This window comes from Polyodon spathula, unplaced genomic scaffold, assembly GCF_017654505.1.
Source record: "Polyodon spathula isolate WHYD16114869_AA unplaced genomic scaffold, ASM1765450v1 scaffolds_828, whole genome shotgun sequence".
In the NCBI taxonomy this organism is placed as follows: domain Eukaryota; kingdom Metazoa; phylum Chordata; class Actinopteri; order Acipenseriformes; family Polyodontidae; genus Polyodon; species Polyodon spathula.
The window spans coordinates 10,627-26,775 of NW_024472315.1; the positions used below are offsets into that span (position 1 = coordinate 10,627).

The 16,149-nt window shown below is 42.4% G+C and overlaps 1 protein-coding gene across 1 annotated transcript in view; it reads left to right on the plus strand.

Moving 5' to 3' along the window:
- Positions 1 to 1,374: 1,374 nt before the first annotated feature.
- erbb3a (erb-b2 receptor tyrosine kinase 3a) overlaps positions 1,375 to 16,149 on the plus strand; it is a 34,888-nt gene continuing 20,113 nt past the window's right edge. The window contains exon 1 of the mRNA XM_041241897.1: positions 1,375 to 1,730. Coding sequence (XP_041097831.1) covers positions 1,646 to 1,730 — 85 coding nt within the window. The 5' untranslated portion in view covers positions 1,375 to 1,645. The remainder of the gene's footprint in view (positions 1,731 to 16,149) is intronic.

Consider the following 16,149-nt stretch of genomic DNA (forward strand, 5'->3'; position numbering starts at 1 on the left):
ATTGAATGGGTCATATATATATATATATATGATTTAAAATCAATACACGTATGCCAATATTATTTTATGACTGTAGTTCGTGTATGCATTTATAATGTGTTTACAACATTAAAAAAAAGTTAATATCAACATATTTTTATTGTAACTGCTAATTTGATACTAAATGTGACTGCAAACATTTGGAAACACTGTGGATGTAAAACAGTTTCAAAATCGGCGAAACATTTCAATTGCTGGGGGATTTTAACAGCCCGAAACTACATAAAAGCAAATGGAAATGCTTTTGTGAAATGGTTCTCTGGTATTCATTTGCCAAGGCTGTCTGCGTGAGAGACGGAGACAGACAGACCCCGGCTATGTTACAGATCAACTCTGATTCCTAAGGGAACAATACGAGCATTGATGCCCTCGATCATACCGAACGTGACTAACCGCTTTGCCATCGTGCGAGAGAACAATGCTCGGCTTGTACCACAACAAACCGTTCAACAGAGGCGGAAACCCGGGGACAGTTGTAAACAGGTCCGCTGTTGCCAGCTCGAAGAACAGGCGAAGTAGATGTTGTGCATCTGGGTTCCTGGGTGCAGAAATGTGTATTCAAATAGATTTTTAATCAAAGCACGGGAGCGTTCTAATCGATTAGCAGCCCGATGGAATCTCGATAATCACAGCATTGTCGCTCTCCGGTTAATATCGCTCGCACGTCTAGTCATGCAACCGATACCCGCGACACTCCATGTCATTTCTGGAAATGGAAGTATTTGAACGTGAGCACCTAGGGGTTTGCTGTCTGGCATTGGAAAGCACATAGAGAAACACGTTTGCAATGATCAGAACGTGCTGCATGTGTACAATTATCAGGATGTGATATATATATATATATATATATATATATATATATATATATATATATATATATATATATATATATATATATATATATATGTGTGTGTGTGTGTGTGTGTGTGTGTGTGTGTGTGTGTGTGTGTTTATAAAAGGGTTTATAAACCCTTATTTTTAATAGTTGTTTTGCCTGATTATTGCTGAAATCCTGATTTTAAAAAAAGGTGTTTTTTTCAAGCAGGTAACACGGAACAGGAAACCCCGTTGGGTGTGTATTTACGTAAGAAAATCTATTTTTAAAATCGTTTTTTTTTCCCTCTCCTTCTAAATGCTGTAATGAACCAGAGCCTACTGGAAAACTCCCATTGGCTGAGAGGGCTGGTTCTGAGCCAATCGGCGCGCATGTGTATTTTCTTTCTCTTTTTTTATATATATTGGGAGCGTCACCCGCAGGGACTTCAGAATTTTTTTTTTTTTTTTTTGCGGGACAAAACTTATTTTATCTTTGTGTTTTCGCTTTGTTTGTTTGTTTGTTTGTTTATTGGGGGTATTTAAGTTTGTTTGGAATTTGATTATTATTTTTTTTTTTTTTTTTTTTGGCGTTTCAAACCGAAGCGAAGAACAAGAACTGCATTAAAAACTTTGGACAACTGAGTCAACGCAGAAGCCTACAGAAAAAAAAGAGATATCTAATTCTGCATGTGTAAATATCTAGATAGATTGTAAGGGGAAGAGATAGGTGGAGAGGGGAGTCACTCATGACAACTATATATTGAAGAACGCGTGTGGTTCTGGATACGACATGTACCGGTCACAGGTGCTCCTGTCCTGTGTGTGTTGGGTCTTGCTATGGATCCCGGATCCGGTACAGTCGCAGTCTCAAGGAGGTACGTGCACATACGGGTTTAAATATTCAACGCATTTTCATAATGCGTTTGTTCAATTATAAACTAGTTCACATTAGCTTGTGGTTTCGTGGGCTGATAGACCTGGGACGCGCTGCGGTTCCGCAGACAGATTTCTCAGATTCTGCTCTGCAATGTGATTTCATGGCTGCGATAGCCGACTGCCCTTAAGACCTTACATGTGTGGGGAAATGAATATATGAAACTGTAAAGCCACAGAATGGTTAAAACTGTATCGTTTTGTGTGCGTGTGTGTGTTTTTTTTTTAATTTGAAAATGAATATTAGGATTCCTCATTAAAATGCATGTATTTGAGGCGGATTCAGAGATGCCAGTATGGGTCTGTGATTTAAACGAGCTGCATTCCTAATGTCAGTTCCACACAGTACACCCATGCAGGTGTTTGCAAATGAAATGAAATTGTGTTTGAATGTGTAGATTCTTACACACGTGGTTATCTGTGTTTAATTTGCTTACGACGGAATGGTTCTGTCGGTGTTGAACCCGTTTGAAAGGGTTCGAGTTGCGCTGCTCTGCAGCTGTGCAGTGTGCAAACCTGTTTCAAACCTGTTTCACAACAGAACCTGTCGGTTGTGTTTGCAGTCTGTATCGAAGGCGTGTTGCTTTACCGATTTGCGCAATGCTTTTACTGACAGTTCACTGGTTTAAGTTTTGTAAAAAAAAAAAAAAAAAAAAAAAAAAAAAGGTGTTTTCCATTAGGTGATTTCAATATTTCTTGATGACTAAGCGCGGGCGTGAACCAACTTTAAGTGGGTTTTGTAGTGGGTTTAAATTTTAAGGTTGATGGGGGAAAATATACAAAATAGATGCGATACAAAATGCACGATGATGTCAGACAACTGCCCGCAACGTGTCCTGGTAAAGAACCCCGAGGAGGCGGCTGCCAGGAGCATAACGGCCCGGGCAGTGAGCTCTGATAAAGTAAAGTGCGCAGGACCGATAACCACAGGAGAAGAGGACTGGAGCGCTCAGCTGATTCAGGAATTTTAAGAGCGTCCTTCGGTGGCAGCAGGACCCGCCAGCGTCAGTTTCCTCTCGCACAAAAATGTCTAGACATTTCTCGGAAACAAATAATTTTCGGAAAAATCTTTTGTAGCAAAAGTTTTGCTTTTCTGGATGAGGAAAAAAAAAAGTTACAAGAAACAGATGTCTACAATAATTTATTGCAGCAATTTCTTTTGCAAAACTCCAAAAAATGCTAATTCAAAATTAATCATACCCTTTAATGCTATGATAGTATTGTCTACAAGGTGCTAGAAATTTCAGTATGATAATGCAGAACCTAATTCTAGAGAATGCTGGATTGTAGGTGACCATTCTTAGAGAGTATAAAGGGTTTGGCATCATTTCCAATAAGACAATATGGGAAAAACTAAAGAGCTATCTGAAGACCTTAGGCAGAACATTATTTATTGTCATAAAGCTGGAGAAGGATACAAGAAGATTTCCAAGTATTTGAGTATCCCAATTTCAACTATTGTTTCTGTTATCAAGAAGTACAAGACTCGTGGTCACAACGCTCCCTCAGTCTGGAAGAAAGAAGGTTCTTTCACCAAGAACAAGTAGGAGAATTGTGATGAAGGTTAATAACAATCAGAGACTGACTGCCAAATTCATATAATTGATAAACTGAACACTGGCTATTTTAATAATTAGCTACAATGTTTTGGCTTCTGGATTCACAGGCTTAAGACTTTCCCCCCATATAGTGAACCTGGAAGACAACACATCCTGTTAGGATTGGAACCCCACCTCAGAACTCTCTGTGTCTCGGCATTGTTAGAACATTCATCTGGAAGTCGCTGTGCAGCTTTCAAACGTTCACACTTAAACAGCAGCAACAGTCTAGCTGCCTTTCAGGTGATCAATTACAGATATACGGTTCTGGCTTAGTAACCCTGAATGTATAATTATCTAAAGAAAATCAATAGTATTCATTTACTAGGAATGTCTGGGTGAGTTTCTCTACCATCCCTGATAGTTTTCAGATGTTCTCCAGTAAGCAACACATGGACACCCCTGCACTCGCGAGATGGCCTTGCAGATAGACTGTCATATTAGATTCAACGAAGAAACTTGACATGCATGCAGTGGAAACATTATAATTCAAATAATATCATTTATAAATGACTGGTGCAAAGGAAGCCCGTGTGTAAATGATGTGAAATAAACAGCACACATTCTGCGACACAGGAGAATATTTTTCAAATGATCTGTCCAATGAAGGGTCTGGTTCAGTAACAGAGAGCTCAGTGATCTGTTAAAACATTGCCAGCTTTGTGTTGCCACTGGCCCTCGGTAACCATGACAGTGTTGCCATTGTATAGCCATTGTTAAGATCACTGTTAAGGGTGTTGGAATCAGGCAACAAATCAGAGCCCATCAAAATCAATTGGAAATGCAGTATCTATATAAAAGGCTTGCAGGGTCGGTCCTGACTCGCTTCCAGTCTTTAGTTCTCCTTTGAAAGAAAGCCCATTTTCTACAACTAAACCTGCATTGATGGACACCCTGACCCCCAGACTGGCTCTTCCTCCCCTCTGATTGAGCACAGAGACCCCCGGGGTTTGACATATGTCCGCAGGGGTCTTATTGAGTCACAAAGGAGCGGGCTTGCCTTTTCAAAAAGCTTTTCTGCATCCGCCTTCTGATCACTGATCACATCATAGTGGGGACTGAAGTGCTTTTAAAAACACAGAGGTTTCGCATGTTTAGAATTGCGCTAAGATGTTCTGTAACAGATTTGTAAGCGTCGTTTATGCTAATAGGTAAGATTCTAACGGGACAGGACTTATGGGGGACGAGAGCAGCGATTCCCAAGCCTGGTCCTGGGCACCCCCTGTGGCTGCTGGTTTTCATTCCAACGAGCTCTCTGTTACTTAACCAGACCCTTCATTGAACAGATCATTTGCTTAATTAGACCTTTTGAATTGTTTTCAGCTCTTAAACAGTTGCAGAGTTCAAGTTAGCTGTAACATTTTATCAGTACCTTGAACTCTGGACTGTTTAAGAGCTGAAAACGATTGCAAAGGTCTAGCAGACACAGGGATTCCCCAGGACCAGGGTTGGGAATGCTGCTCTAGAGGATATTACAAAGATTACAAGTTATTTTGAAAATGCAGATGGTATAAATGATATCACTAATACTTAAATAATTCATTTGTAATGACTGAACTAAATAAATCGCTAGTGTCTGCATGTGCCCCTTGTACTGGCAGCTGTTCCCAGCTTCCCCAGTATTCCCACCCACTGCAGTGAGTCACCAGTGAGTCACCAGTACCTGGTACAGCCCTGCTGATAGAGATATACAACGTGGAGTTTCGATCAGGGTCTCGCAGGGCTGGTGATCCCAAGCGGTTTATCAGTGACACTTTGTAAACAGTCAGTGCAGGGCTGGTCAGTCCTGGTCTTTGTTCCAACCCTGTTCTAATTATTTCATTGAACCAAATAAACCTGAAGTAGTTTATTGTATCATTTTACCTGTTAAACCTGGAGCGGAATAGCACTCCAGGACCGGGATTGGACACCCCTGGATCAATGCAGCTAAGAATGTGTCATAAAGGGTGTAATGAAGAAATAGTAACACCTATTAACAATAGAGACAGGCAGTGTTGCCTGCCATTTACAAGAAGCCTAATTATTACTTTGGATCCTGGTAAGCTGGTAACGTATCATTAAGATGTTATTGTATTAAGCTGTTACTGCTTGGTAATATTCATCAGTAACATTTACAGCCAGTGGCACAGATCCAGATTGGCACTGATCTTGAGCTGGTTATGTACCCTTTCTGAAACACTAAGCAGAGTCTGTGTAACCTTGCATGTAGATGTTTTGCACGACTGCTTTGGGTTGGGACTTTAGATCTAACACCTGGTTTGTATAAATTGTTATCACTTCTATTGCAAAAAAAAAAAATCCCTGCCATTCTGCAATACCTACAAGCTGTTGCAGTTTCAGTCCCAATGGCACAGGATAGAGTGTTGCTACCAGGTGCTCAGTTGGCAGGTGCTTCCTTGTCCAAGAACGCTCCAATACCTGCCCATTGCGGCCCTACACCCACTTGTTGCTGCTATGGCAGCTGTGCCTAGTTTTGTGGTCCTGTCCAACACAGAGATCTGGAGACAGGGATTGTACAAATTCACAGACACAGTCAACAACAAAACCGTTGCCAGCATTACGTCTCTGCAGTTGGACTTTATTCCAGAGTTAGGTCATGCTGCTTGAGATAAAGTGAAGTGTGGAGCCTGGATAAGCAGATACAGTATAGTCACTGAGGAGCAAGCAGCCTGTCCTGGTGAGCTGAGGATCAGTCAGTGCACAGCATCACAGAGCCTCTCAGTGAGTCAGAGAGCATCACAGAGCCTCTCAGAGAGTCAGAGAGCATCACAGAGCCTCTCGGTCAGTCAGAGAGCATCACAGAGCCTCTCAGAGAGTCAGAGAGCATCACAGAGCCTCTCAGTAGAGTCAGAGAGCATCACAGAGCCTCTCGGTCAGTCAGAGAGCATCACAGAGCCTCTCAGAGCATCACAGAGAGTCAGAGAGCATCACAGAGCCTCTCAGTGAGTCAGAGAGCATCACAGAGCCTCTCAGAGAGTCAGAGAGCATCACAGAGCCTCTCAGAGAGTCAGAGAGCATCACAGAGCCTCTCAGAGAGTCAGAGAGCATCACAGAGCCTCTCAGAGAGTCAGAGAGCATCACAGAGCCTCTCAGAGTCACAGAGCCTCTCAAAGAGTCAGAGAGCATCACAGAGCCTCTCAGTCAGTCAGTGCACAACATCAGAGCCACTGCAAAGTACTACTGCTACAGGGCCTAGCTGTTCCTCCTTCAGTGTTGGAGAATAGAGGCTTTGTCCAAACTCCTTAACTTCTTAGCAATTTGGCCCGTTTTTAAAGTGCATCATTGTCCAGAACTTTTAATATATTCTTTTGTAGCTTTTGTAGTAAATATTTTACAGAGGTCTATTTAAAAAAAAAAAAAAAAAAAACTGCATACACATACATCTTCATAATCCCATAGCAATTGCATAGTCAAGACTATTTGATAGCCAGATGCAATGTGAAACGTCTATAGCAGGGTATGATAAACGTTTGGTGAAGATTGGTGCAAAGTCTAGGGTGTTATTGTGTGTGACAGACAGACAGCCGCAATCAGCATATTGGGGTCCCCGTTTTTGTTGAACAACAACCCCAAAAATACCACTGGGGTACCATTGCAAAATACTACCCAGATCAAAACTAAACCACAGCGAGCACAACTGTAAAGGATGTGGAATCACAGACAGTGGTCCTGACACAATCACACTGCCGATCTGGTTCTGGTATGGGACCAGGGCACTACAATGCATTGGCATACATGCGCTGCACCATTGTGAACTACAAGTCACAATTACAAGTCCATTTATATGTCGTGAAGCCGAGCAGATTCCCCTTTAGCACGGCTCTGCAGATTGAGCCGTATGCCTTCCATTGCAAAGTCTTCCCTCTTCCTTGTCCCGTACTACATATGGCAGGTGTTCCTAATATTTTGTCCCCTGTGGTATCAAGGTCAGGGTTGAAGTCGGTGACTCAGAGTTGAATCTGAACCACAGGCATTTGACAGGCGAGTGTCAGACAGGAGCTCTGATCCTGCAGTGTCGCACCTGTCAGTGAGGCATAGATACTGCAGTGAGTGACACAGAGAGCTGACTATTCACACAGCTGCACCTCTGAACGATCGCAGACGCAGTGAGCTTAACAATCCTTCACGCATGTGTTCCTAAACTACTTTCATGCATTTTATTATATACCAGTAGAGCTGGTAAAGAATATTAAATGCTTGCTCTAGTCCAACCCAGTCCAGTGGGAGTCATCAGAAATTATGAAATAAGAACTGTAGGACAGTGGCACCACAAGGATGCACAGTTACTGTGGATTGCTGCTAAGCCTGTGTACAGTATCTTTACTTCATCTCTTGACAGTACTTTTTCTATCTTCTCGTCTGGCAAGTCGCATCACATTTATGCTTTAGAATGCACCTGCAAAGCTATTTTATTATCCTGGACATGGGGAGCCAGGAGGAATATTCTCATGATGTAAAATGAACGAGAGAATCCAGGGTACAGGGGTGCCCAAGGGCACCGTGTGGCATCTCACATTACAAAAACAAACAGCTAAACACCAACCCAAAGGCAAGACACGGAACCAGTAAGTCTAGATCACGCTCTAGGGATCACATTACACCTGTGCTGGAGGCCTTGCATTGGCTGCCTGTTATTATTATTATTATTATTATTATTATTATTATTATTATTATTATTATTATTATTATTATTATTATTATATGAGTGAGGGGAAGGTTTTGGTTAGAGATTTGATCTTTCCAGTATCAATCTTAAGGACTAATGCTTACAGCTGCCTAGTCACAGTATTACAGTAGTACACCCTGATCAGAAACGGGCAGGATCCAATCAAACCCAGCCGTAAGGGATTTGGAACACAGTGGTTCTGATCGGGCAGGAGGGTACCATGGTACTGAAGGGAGTGTGCTATGCCTTCACTTTGCAATGCAACCCAAAAGGCTCTGATTAGCTACACCTTGCAGGTCTCAGAACAGTAAACACTTCTCTCCACTCAGAGCTGACTTGCACAACACTGAAGGGGGGGGGGGGGGGGGGCTCTCCTTCATCAGGCGCTAATCTGTCTTATAATCAGTTACGCGGTGGGAAAGCTGGCACCGTGCCCCCAGTACTAGCGGGAAGTTTCAGCCCTTACCAAATAAAAGGTCTGATAAGTTTTACCAAAAAGCTGCAAACAGGTAAGAACAACACACCTTTATACAAGCTTACCGAAAGCATAACAAAGTGCAATAAAGCACAATGAAAGAATGGTAAAGCACAGGTAAGCATAGTAGAGCACAGGTAAGCATGGTAGAGCACAGGTAAGCATGGTAAAGCACAGGTAAGCATGGTAAAGCACAGGTAAGATTGGTAAAGCATTGTAAAGCACAGAGAGGTCTGGTAAAGCATAGGGAAGCATTGTAAAACACAGAGAGGTATGGGAAAGCATAGGTAAGCATTGTAAAGCACAGAGAGGTTTGGTAAAGCATAGGGAAGCATTGTAAAGCCCAGAGAGGTAGGGTAAAGTATAGTGAAGCATTGTAAAGCACTCTTCTATCACCTCTCCATGACTACTTGCCCTCTTTCTTCATTATCAGATTCTACCTTTCCTGATTAACGTTCATGTTCTACTTCATTTCGCTCGCCGACATATCTGTTCTTAATGCTTCATTTCCCCCTCTGTGCCTCAGCAGTGACGGACCTGTTCATAGCTCTGCAAGGTTAATGATTCCTTCAGTACATACAGCAGCACATTCTCCTCACACAGGGCTGGCCAGTCAGCGTCCTGGAGGGTCGTTATTCCACCCCAGGGTTAGCAGCTAAAATGAGGTCATTAACGACTTCACCGTTTGGGAGCAGGTTTAATTGGTTCATAAACAATTTAGAACAGGGTTGGAACAAAGACCAGGAGTGGAGGTGCCAGCTTTGGCCACTCCTGTCCTAAGGGCACTGTAATATAGCAAAAGCGAACTCGAGATCCAGTCCAGGTTTTACATAGTTACAGTGAACTTAATGTGTCAATCTTTTTGCACGCTATGTGTAAGTATGGAATTGAATCAGAAAAGTTTTAGGGTTAGGGTTAGAGTTATATCAGGCAAAAAGATTTACATATTAAGTACATTGTAACTATGCATAATAACATTGTAATTATGTGTAGGTACAGTACAGAGAGAGAGAGAGAGACTATTATTTACACAGAGCTTGAAGATACTAAAACATTATTTTTAAATAACATTATTTCAGAATTGTACATGGTGTGCTAAGTGCATACACTATTGAACACAAAGTGATAATTAAACTAAGTAGTGATAAGTGAATAAGATGGTGTATGAGCAGTGTATCCGAGAATGATTTGACCTGGTCTCTGAAATAGAAAAAGATGATCTGATTTCCACGTGAGGATGAAACTGATTTCGTTCCCTGTCAGGTTTTACAGTGCCATGCACCCACACAGCTTCAATGCTCCAATAACCAGACAGAACTACAGCAGAGCTGAATCTGTTCCTGGCGCTTGTGAGCGAAGGGGTGCTGGCACTGCTCAAGCCGTGCTTCATTCCCCTGCCGTGTGGATGAGATCGGCAGCCGCCCGCTCCCTCTCTCGTCTCTAACACTGCCGCTATTGTGGAGTCGGGACGGTGATGTCACAGAGAGCCCAAGGCAGGCTGAGAACAGAGACTCACAATCAGTCAGAGGAAATCTCCCAGCTCTGTTCAGTGTCCGCTGCCCCCTGATTCCAGCTGTGCCACGATCAGTGTAATACCATGCAGGGGCTGCCATTCGTCTAGCTCTTCTACCGGACTGCTTTGAAGAAGATGTTCACACTATCCACTGACTTGTAGTTCCAGTTGTCCATAGACAAGGAAAGTCCCCTTCGATCGCTAGTTTGTATTTACATTTTTAGTAATTTTAAAAACAGTTTGCATGAACTCTGTGGAGTTCGAGAAGCTGGCCGGCCATAACTTTGAAAATAATAGATTGCAAAATAGATACATAGACAGAAAACTTAACAGGGTTGAAATTATACATGCAGTGAATGAAGGGGATATGTAGGGTTCTAGAGATCTATTAAGAATGAATTGGTTATTGATTATTTTATTGTGCACTTCAGTTTCTCATCCATTGATTGATGAATCACGTCCTCTTGGGAGCCTCTCAAGTAACACAGGGCTTGCTTGTGTGTTGCTGGACTGACGCTCTGAAGGGTATTTTGCTCCTTGCTGTTGAATATTCTCAGCCCTTCTGTTTCTCCAGATTATTATGTGTGTGCTGTTTGATAAGGGAATTGGTTTGTGATTGCATCTCTATAAGAGGCAGGCTTCATTACCGGAGCACACAGACTGGTCTTTATGATCTAAAGGATGCAGGGGGGGTGGGGTGAGGTGGGGGTGTAAAAATGACCAGTGAAAGATGGAAGCAAATTCCTCACCGACTGATTATGTCAAAAAGAACATTTTTTGTTCAGCGTTTACAACAAACACACTAACGCAAGGATCATGCCGACACCACCAAGAGACCACACCATAGGAGCCAAAACTAGGCAAGGATGCTGCAGGGGTCAGATTGCCTGCATGCCCTGAGCAAAACGAGCACACGTTTCAAAGTTTAAATCTTGCACATTTTGTGACCCATGCATTGCACAATTAAAGCATGTTCGCATTTGATCTTTGAGTAAATTTCTCTGAAAACTTTGTACCTAATTTCTGAAATGGAAGCAATATTGCTGTTTTCCTCATGACTCATAAAAAACGATATTAATTCGGTTGCCTTCCAGTGAGCTGAGCTTCGAGTAGTATTGAATTCTTAGTCAGTGGTTGACGAACTATAGTTGGCTGGCTGCATAGCCGTTGGTGTATAGAAGATTGTTTTGGAACACGTAAGATAAAATCAGTCATCTAAGATTTTGACTGTTGTAGTTGTTTTTGAACGTGTCTGACAAGTAATAGCTTATTTTTGGATTAGTCTTGAGGTGTTTTCCACAAAAGGAGCTATACTAGTCTGTATTGCATTGTCTAGCACAACAACTAGATCAATCACAGGACTGCATACATTACGTCATGACAAACACACAACTCATGCATGGTATGAAAAGTGGGCTGTTTTTATAACTACTTTTAAAAACATGTTGACATCACTGCCTTTAGCTCAGGGCTGTACTTACCAGCAATGCCGTGTAATAAAGCTGCGTGCTGCCCACTCTTGGTGCAGTGGGTAATAATGGTACAAGCCAGAACGTTTTGAAGTAGCGCAGTACACGTGTGGCGGTTTTGCCAGTTTGTAGTGTCAGTATCTGTTGTTGTTTTAAGTTCAGAACTGTGTTCTGTGCACAGGGTGACATCTGTACACAGGGTAAGATGTACTGGAATTCCTGACAAGCGATTCATTGTACTGATGCATACGTTCTGATTGTCTAGTGGTGACGGCATGGGCTATAAAGTCATACACCAATGACCAAGCCACAGAGCTCTGTGGAAATGAACCGGATCAGAGAAGGGCTGGTTGCCACCCTGTGCTGGTTTCGACAGACCAGTATTGCACAACTGTGTTCAATTCAACACTAAAATAGAAGTCCGTCCTTCGTGTTTGTGCACAATCTCACGCAGTGAGTGCACAAGGAGATAATGGATACAATTCACAATTATAACTATTGTATGACAACGCTTATAAATTGGGATTTTGCATCTTTCCCGTGCTTTTCGGGTAGTTATACTGGACCATGCATTTACAATCTGTTACCATGGTTTCCTATAATATGCTTGCTCATACCTTTACAATGCTAAATTATGCTTTAATATGCTTTCACTATGCTTTATTACACTTTGTTATGCTTTTACCATGGGAAACCTTTATATAGTCTTTTATATGGCCTGTCTTAGTTTTAGGATCCTTTATTTTAATTTGAAAAAAGTGAGCAGTCTAATTAACCCCGATTAGTAACGTAGCTGCTGTCGCTGTGCTGTCACTGGACCCTTCGTGACGTTTGTTTGTCCAAAATATGTCGGTGCAGAGTAACAGGATCTGAATGAGCTGGCACACTACAACTATTCAATAATATGTTTACTTCATTGTTTAGCACAAGCACACCTTGCATGTTTATATTACCCAAAGGTAGTTTGAGATTTAGAGACACCAGCTTCCTCCTGTTTCTCAGACATGTTTCCCTATAAGTTTCTTTATCACTGATCTGTGTAAATAAACGATGCAGCCAATTACTGTAAGCATAGCATAGTTATCAAGGCCAGGACATTATATTGCATTGAAAGTCCAAGCACCAGTAATCTCAATAGCAGCTATAACAGTAATATAATGTACAGCTCCATTCCGTACACATTCGATTAGGGTGGCTTTCTGCCAGCTGCATTTCTGACCTGTTTAATATCAGGCTTTGTGTGTGGTGGGACATGCTTCTGAAAAGACTCCTTAAGCTTTGAAGAAGTGCTTTTAGAAACGATTGCCAGTGTGCAATGCATGAATCCCTCTTCCGTAACTGTGGCAGCTGTGAGTTAGTACAGTTCAACACGCAAGCAATATTACAGTTGCATGCCCCTAGTGGTCAACTTCAGCTTTTGGGAGTCTTTTCAGAAGCAAACTCATTTGTTGAAAAATGACGTGTGCCGGAATAGATAGCATGGCTGCTGAATAATGACTTGAGCAGAAACAGCAGTAGGATATGTCAGTGAGCGCACACGACAGGAAATTAAACTGGTCAGAAATGTAGATATGATGTAGATGCTATAACTCTTATAACAATTTACCACTGTAGATTTGCATAGCGATTTAGCTGTCATGTTTTTAATATGTCATACCATGTGCTGTACAATGTTTTCGCATAACTTTACTGTGCTATGGGAAACTTGTATAAGGGAAACCAGAATTGCTCAAACTCTGTGGTTAAAAGGCCATGACCAGTGTGTTTAAAGATCCTTAGAAAAATATGCATGCATTACAAAAAAAAAAAAAAAAAAGATTGTAGCATTCAAACTTAACAGCAGCAAAGACATTTAAACGCAGGTTTAACCCGGCCACAGATTGCCCTTCCAGTCTTTTCAAACCCACTCGGAGTCTTGAATGGGGAAACTCCATTTGTAAATGAGAAGAGTCTCACCGAGGGGCTGAGCCCTCCTGTACATACAGCCCTGGAGCCCTCTATCAGACCGCCGCAGTATATAGCATTGCATTGAGGCTCAGCCAGGGTTCACTCTACACTGTGTGTGCACACCTCACTGAACACACCACTACGGTCTCATATTTACCAGCAGCTAAGTCATAAATCAAACACTCACGTTAATATTTAACCCCGCTGTTTGCTTGGTTATCTGATTATCGTATCTCTCCCGTGGGGACCATTCCAGATCAGAGCAGTAAAACTACTTGCAGACTGGTTTAGGATTAACAGATCCTGAATCGCAGCCAAATGTTCAAATCATAGGATTGGCAAATCTTTAAAAAAAAAAAAATGCGACTTGTTATTGGCACGGAATATTATTTGTTCTGCGTTGTATTTCTTACTGGTGTGTTTCTCGGTCCGTCAGAGGAAGGGGGGGCCGGTTAGTGGAGACACTCTGGTGAGGATTGGAGGTTAAGTATGATTCTGAGAGCTCTGGTGAGGCCACAGGGGTGCTTCAAACTTCACAATTTTAAACCTGAAAAGAAAGAGCTCCAAAGTGAATGATTACCTGGGTTGCAAATCACAACCCTATCAGATGGCTCCCCACCAACTTCCACATGTGACAGACGCGCTCTGCAATCCCAAACACTTGCACTCAGTTGCCCAGTGCATGGGTGAGTGGTGGCACGCAATGTGGAGCACATTGCTTATCAGTAAGGTACGGTTGGCTTAAGGGCTCAGTCACTGAGTCATCGCGGTGATGTAAGGCAGGGCTGGCATCTCAGGCCAGTCTGGATTTTGTGGTGTAGTGGCCAAAGCAGAACGTAATACAGATCGTGAGTGTAAAGAACTAGAATACGTTTCCTTGTGATGCCTGAGTTACTCTTTAAGCTAGTGTGCAGTTCAGAAAAAGCTCTCATTTAATCCTCTGCCCAGCTTGATCTTGGTCGATTTAACACGCTTATTCAGTCTCTCCTAACAGCTGTCTTATTGTGGACTGTGTTGTGGAAGCAGGCTGGACAATGGCCGGTCTGTGTCTGTCTGTTTAATCCTCTTGTACCCCGGAGAGCTCAGAGCTCTTTGTGCCTCTTTGAAACAGGGAATTGTGCCCCCAAGTGTCCGGAGACATTCTTACAACCCTGACATTTAACCTTGCCAGAGCTGAGCCCCACAATGCACAGAGACAGGGAGAGGAGAGCTAGAGGCTCACAATGTACAGAGACACAGGGAGAGGAGAGCTATCCTCACAATGCACAGAGACACAGGGAGAGGAGAGCTATCCTCACAATGCACAGAGACACAGGGAGAGGAGAGCTATCCTCACAATGCACAGAGACACAGGGAGAGGAGAGCTAGAGGCTCACAATGTACAGAGACACAGGGAGAGGAGAGCTATCCTCACAATGCACAGAGACACAGGGAGAGGAGAGCTATCCTCACAATGCACAGAGACACAGGGAGAGGAGAGCTATCCTCACAATGCACAGAGACACAGGGAGAGGAGAGCTATCCTCACAATGCACAGAGACACAGGGAGAGGAGAGCTATCCTCACAATGCACAGAGACACAGGGAGAGGAGAGCTATCCTCACAATCACAGAGACACAGGGAGAGGAGAGCTATCCTCACAATGCACAGAGACACAGGGAGAGGAGAGCTATCCTCACAATGCACAGAGACACAGGGAGAGGAGAGCTATCCTCACAATGCACAGAGACACAGGGAGAGGAGATCTAGATCCATGCTTCCATTAGCTATAGTGAGGCTATGAGACCTGGTTTTAAAATCTTTGTAATGTGATCAATCTCTGGTAATAAAGCTCTAGAGCTTAAATAAATATTATTTGCATATCAACACAAACAACATAACTAAAGTGGCAAAGGTTTAAAGGATTATACTTAGAATTGTTTTTTTACTAAACGTTTTACCGAAAATGTTCAGAACTAGGAGGATCTTTCATTGATTGGACACTGAGCAAATTTAACCCATTAAGAGCCATTGTCTTCATTTGAGGGCAGGCTACTTTGTCATTTTTGGGGTCATTTTTAACTGGCATCTACCTGTTATTTAAACATTCTCTTTCACTATATTGCTATGATAACTAACTCTGATTTTGTTAACCGCAAAAGTGAGGTCTAAATGTAGCTGTTAATTCTTCAGCCTTCAGATGCTTTTATGATGCTTCAATATAAAAGGAGAAACTGAAGCCTAAAAATGAACAAAAATGATCAGTTTTCTATGTGTTGAACTTCATAGCCGGCGTGAAATTTCACCTGAAAAATAACAGATAAACAGATAAAGAGGGTGTTTGAGTCATTGCAAGAAGAAGCACTGGTGTGACACCTGTCAGAACATGCAGGCCATGATAGGAGATGCATCAGGATACATGAGGTGGTTCTGCTGGGCTCCTTGTGTGATGCATAAAAACATCCAGCGATCGTTTAACAATGGACCATTTTGTTAAAAGACACAAACGAAATGAGTTAGGGAGAGTGTGTATTCATCATACCAGCTATCAAACACACTTATTATTTATCAAGCAGCCTCTTGGTGAGCCACACTGAGCTGCGTGGTGCTGTGGTCTTGTGTCATGATACAATCGTTGCTTCTATCCTGATACGATATGTCACTTAAGAAAGTATCGTGATTCACCAGTGCACAATGAGTCGTTACACCTGCAA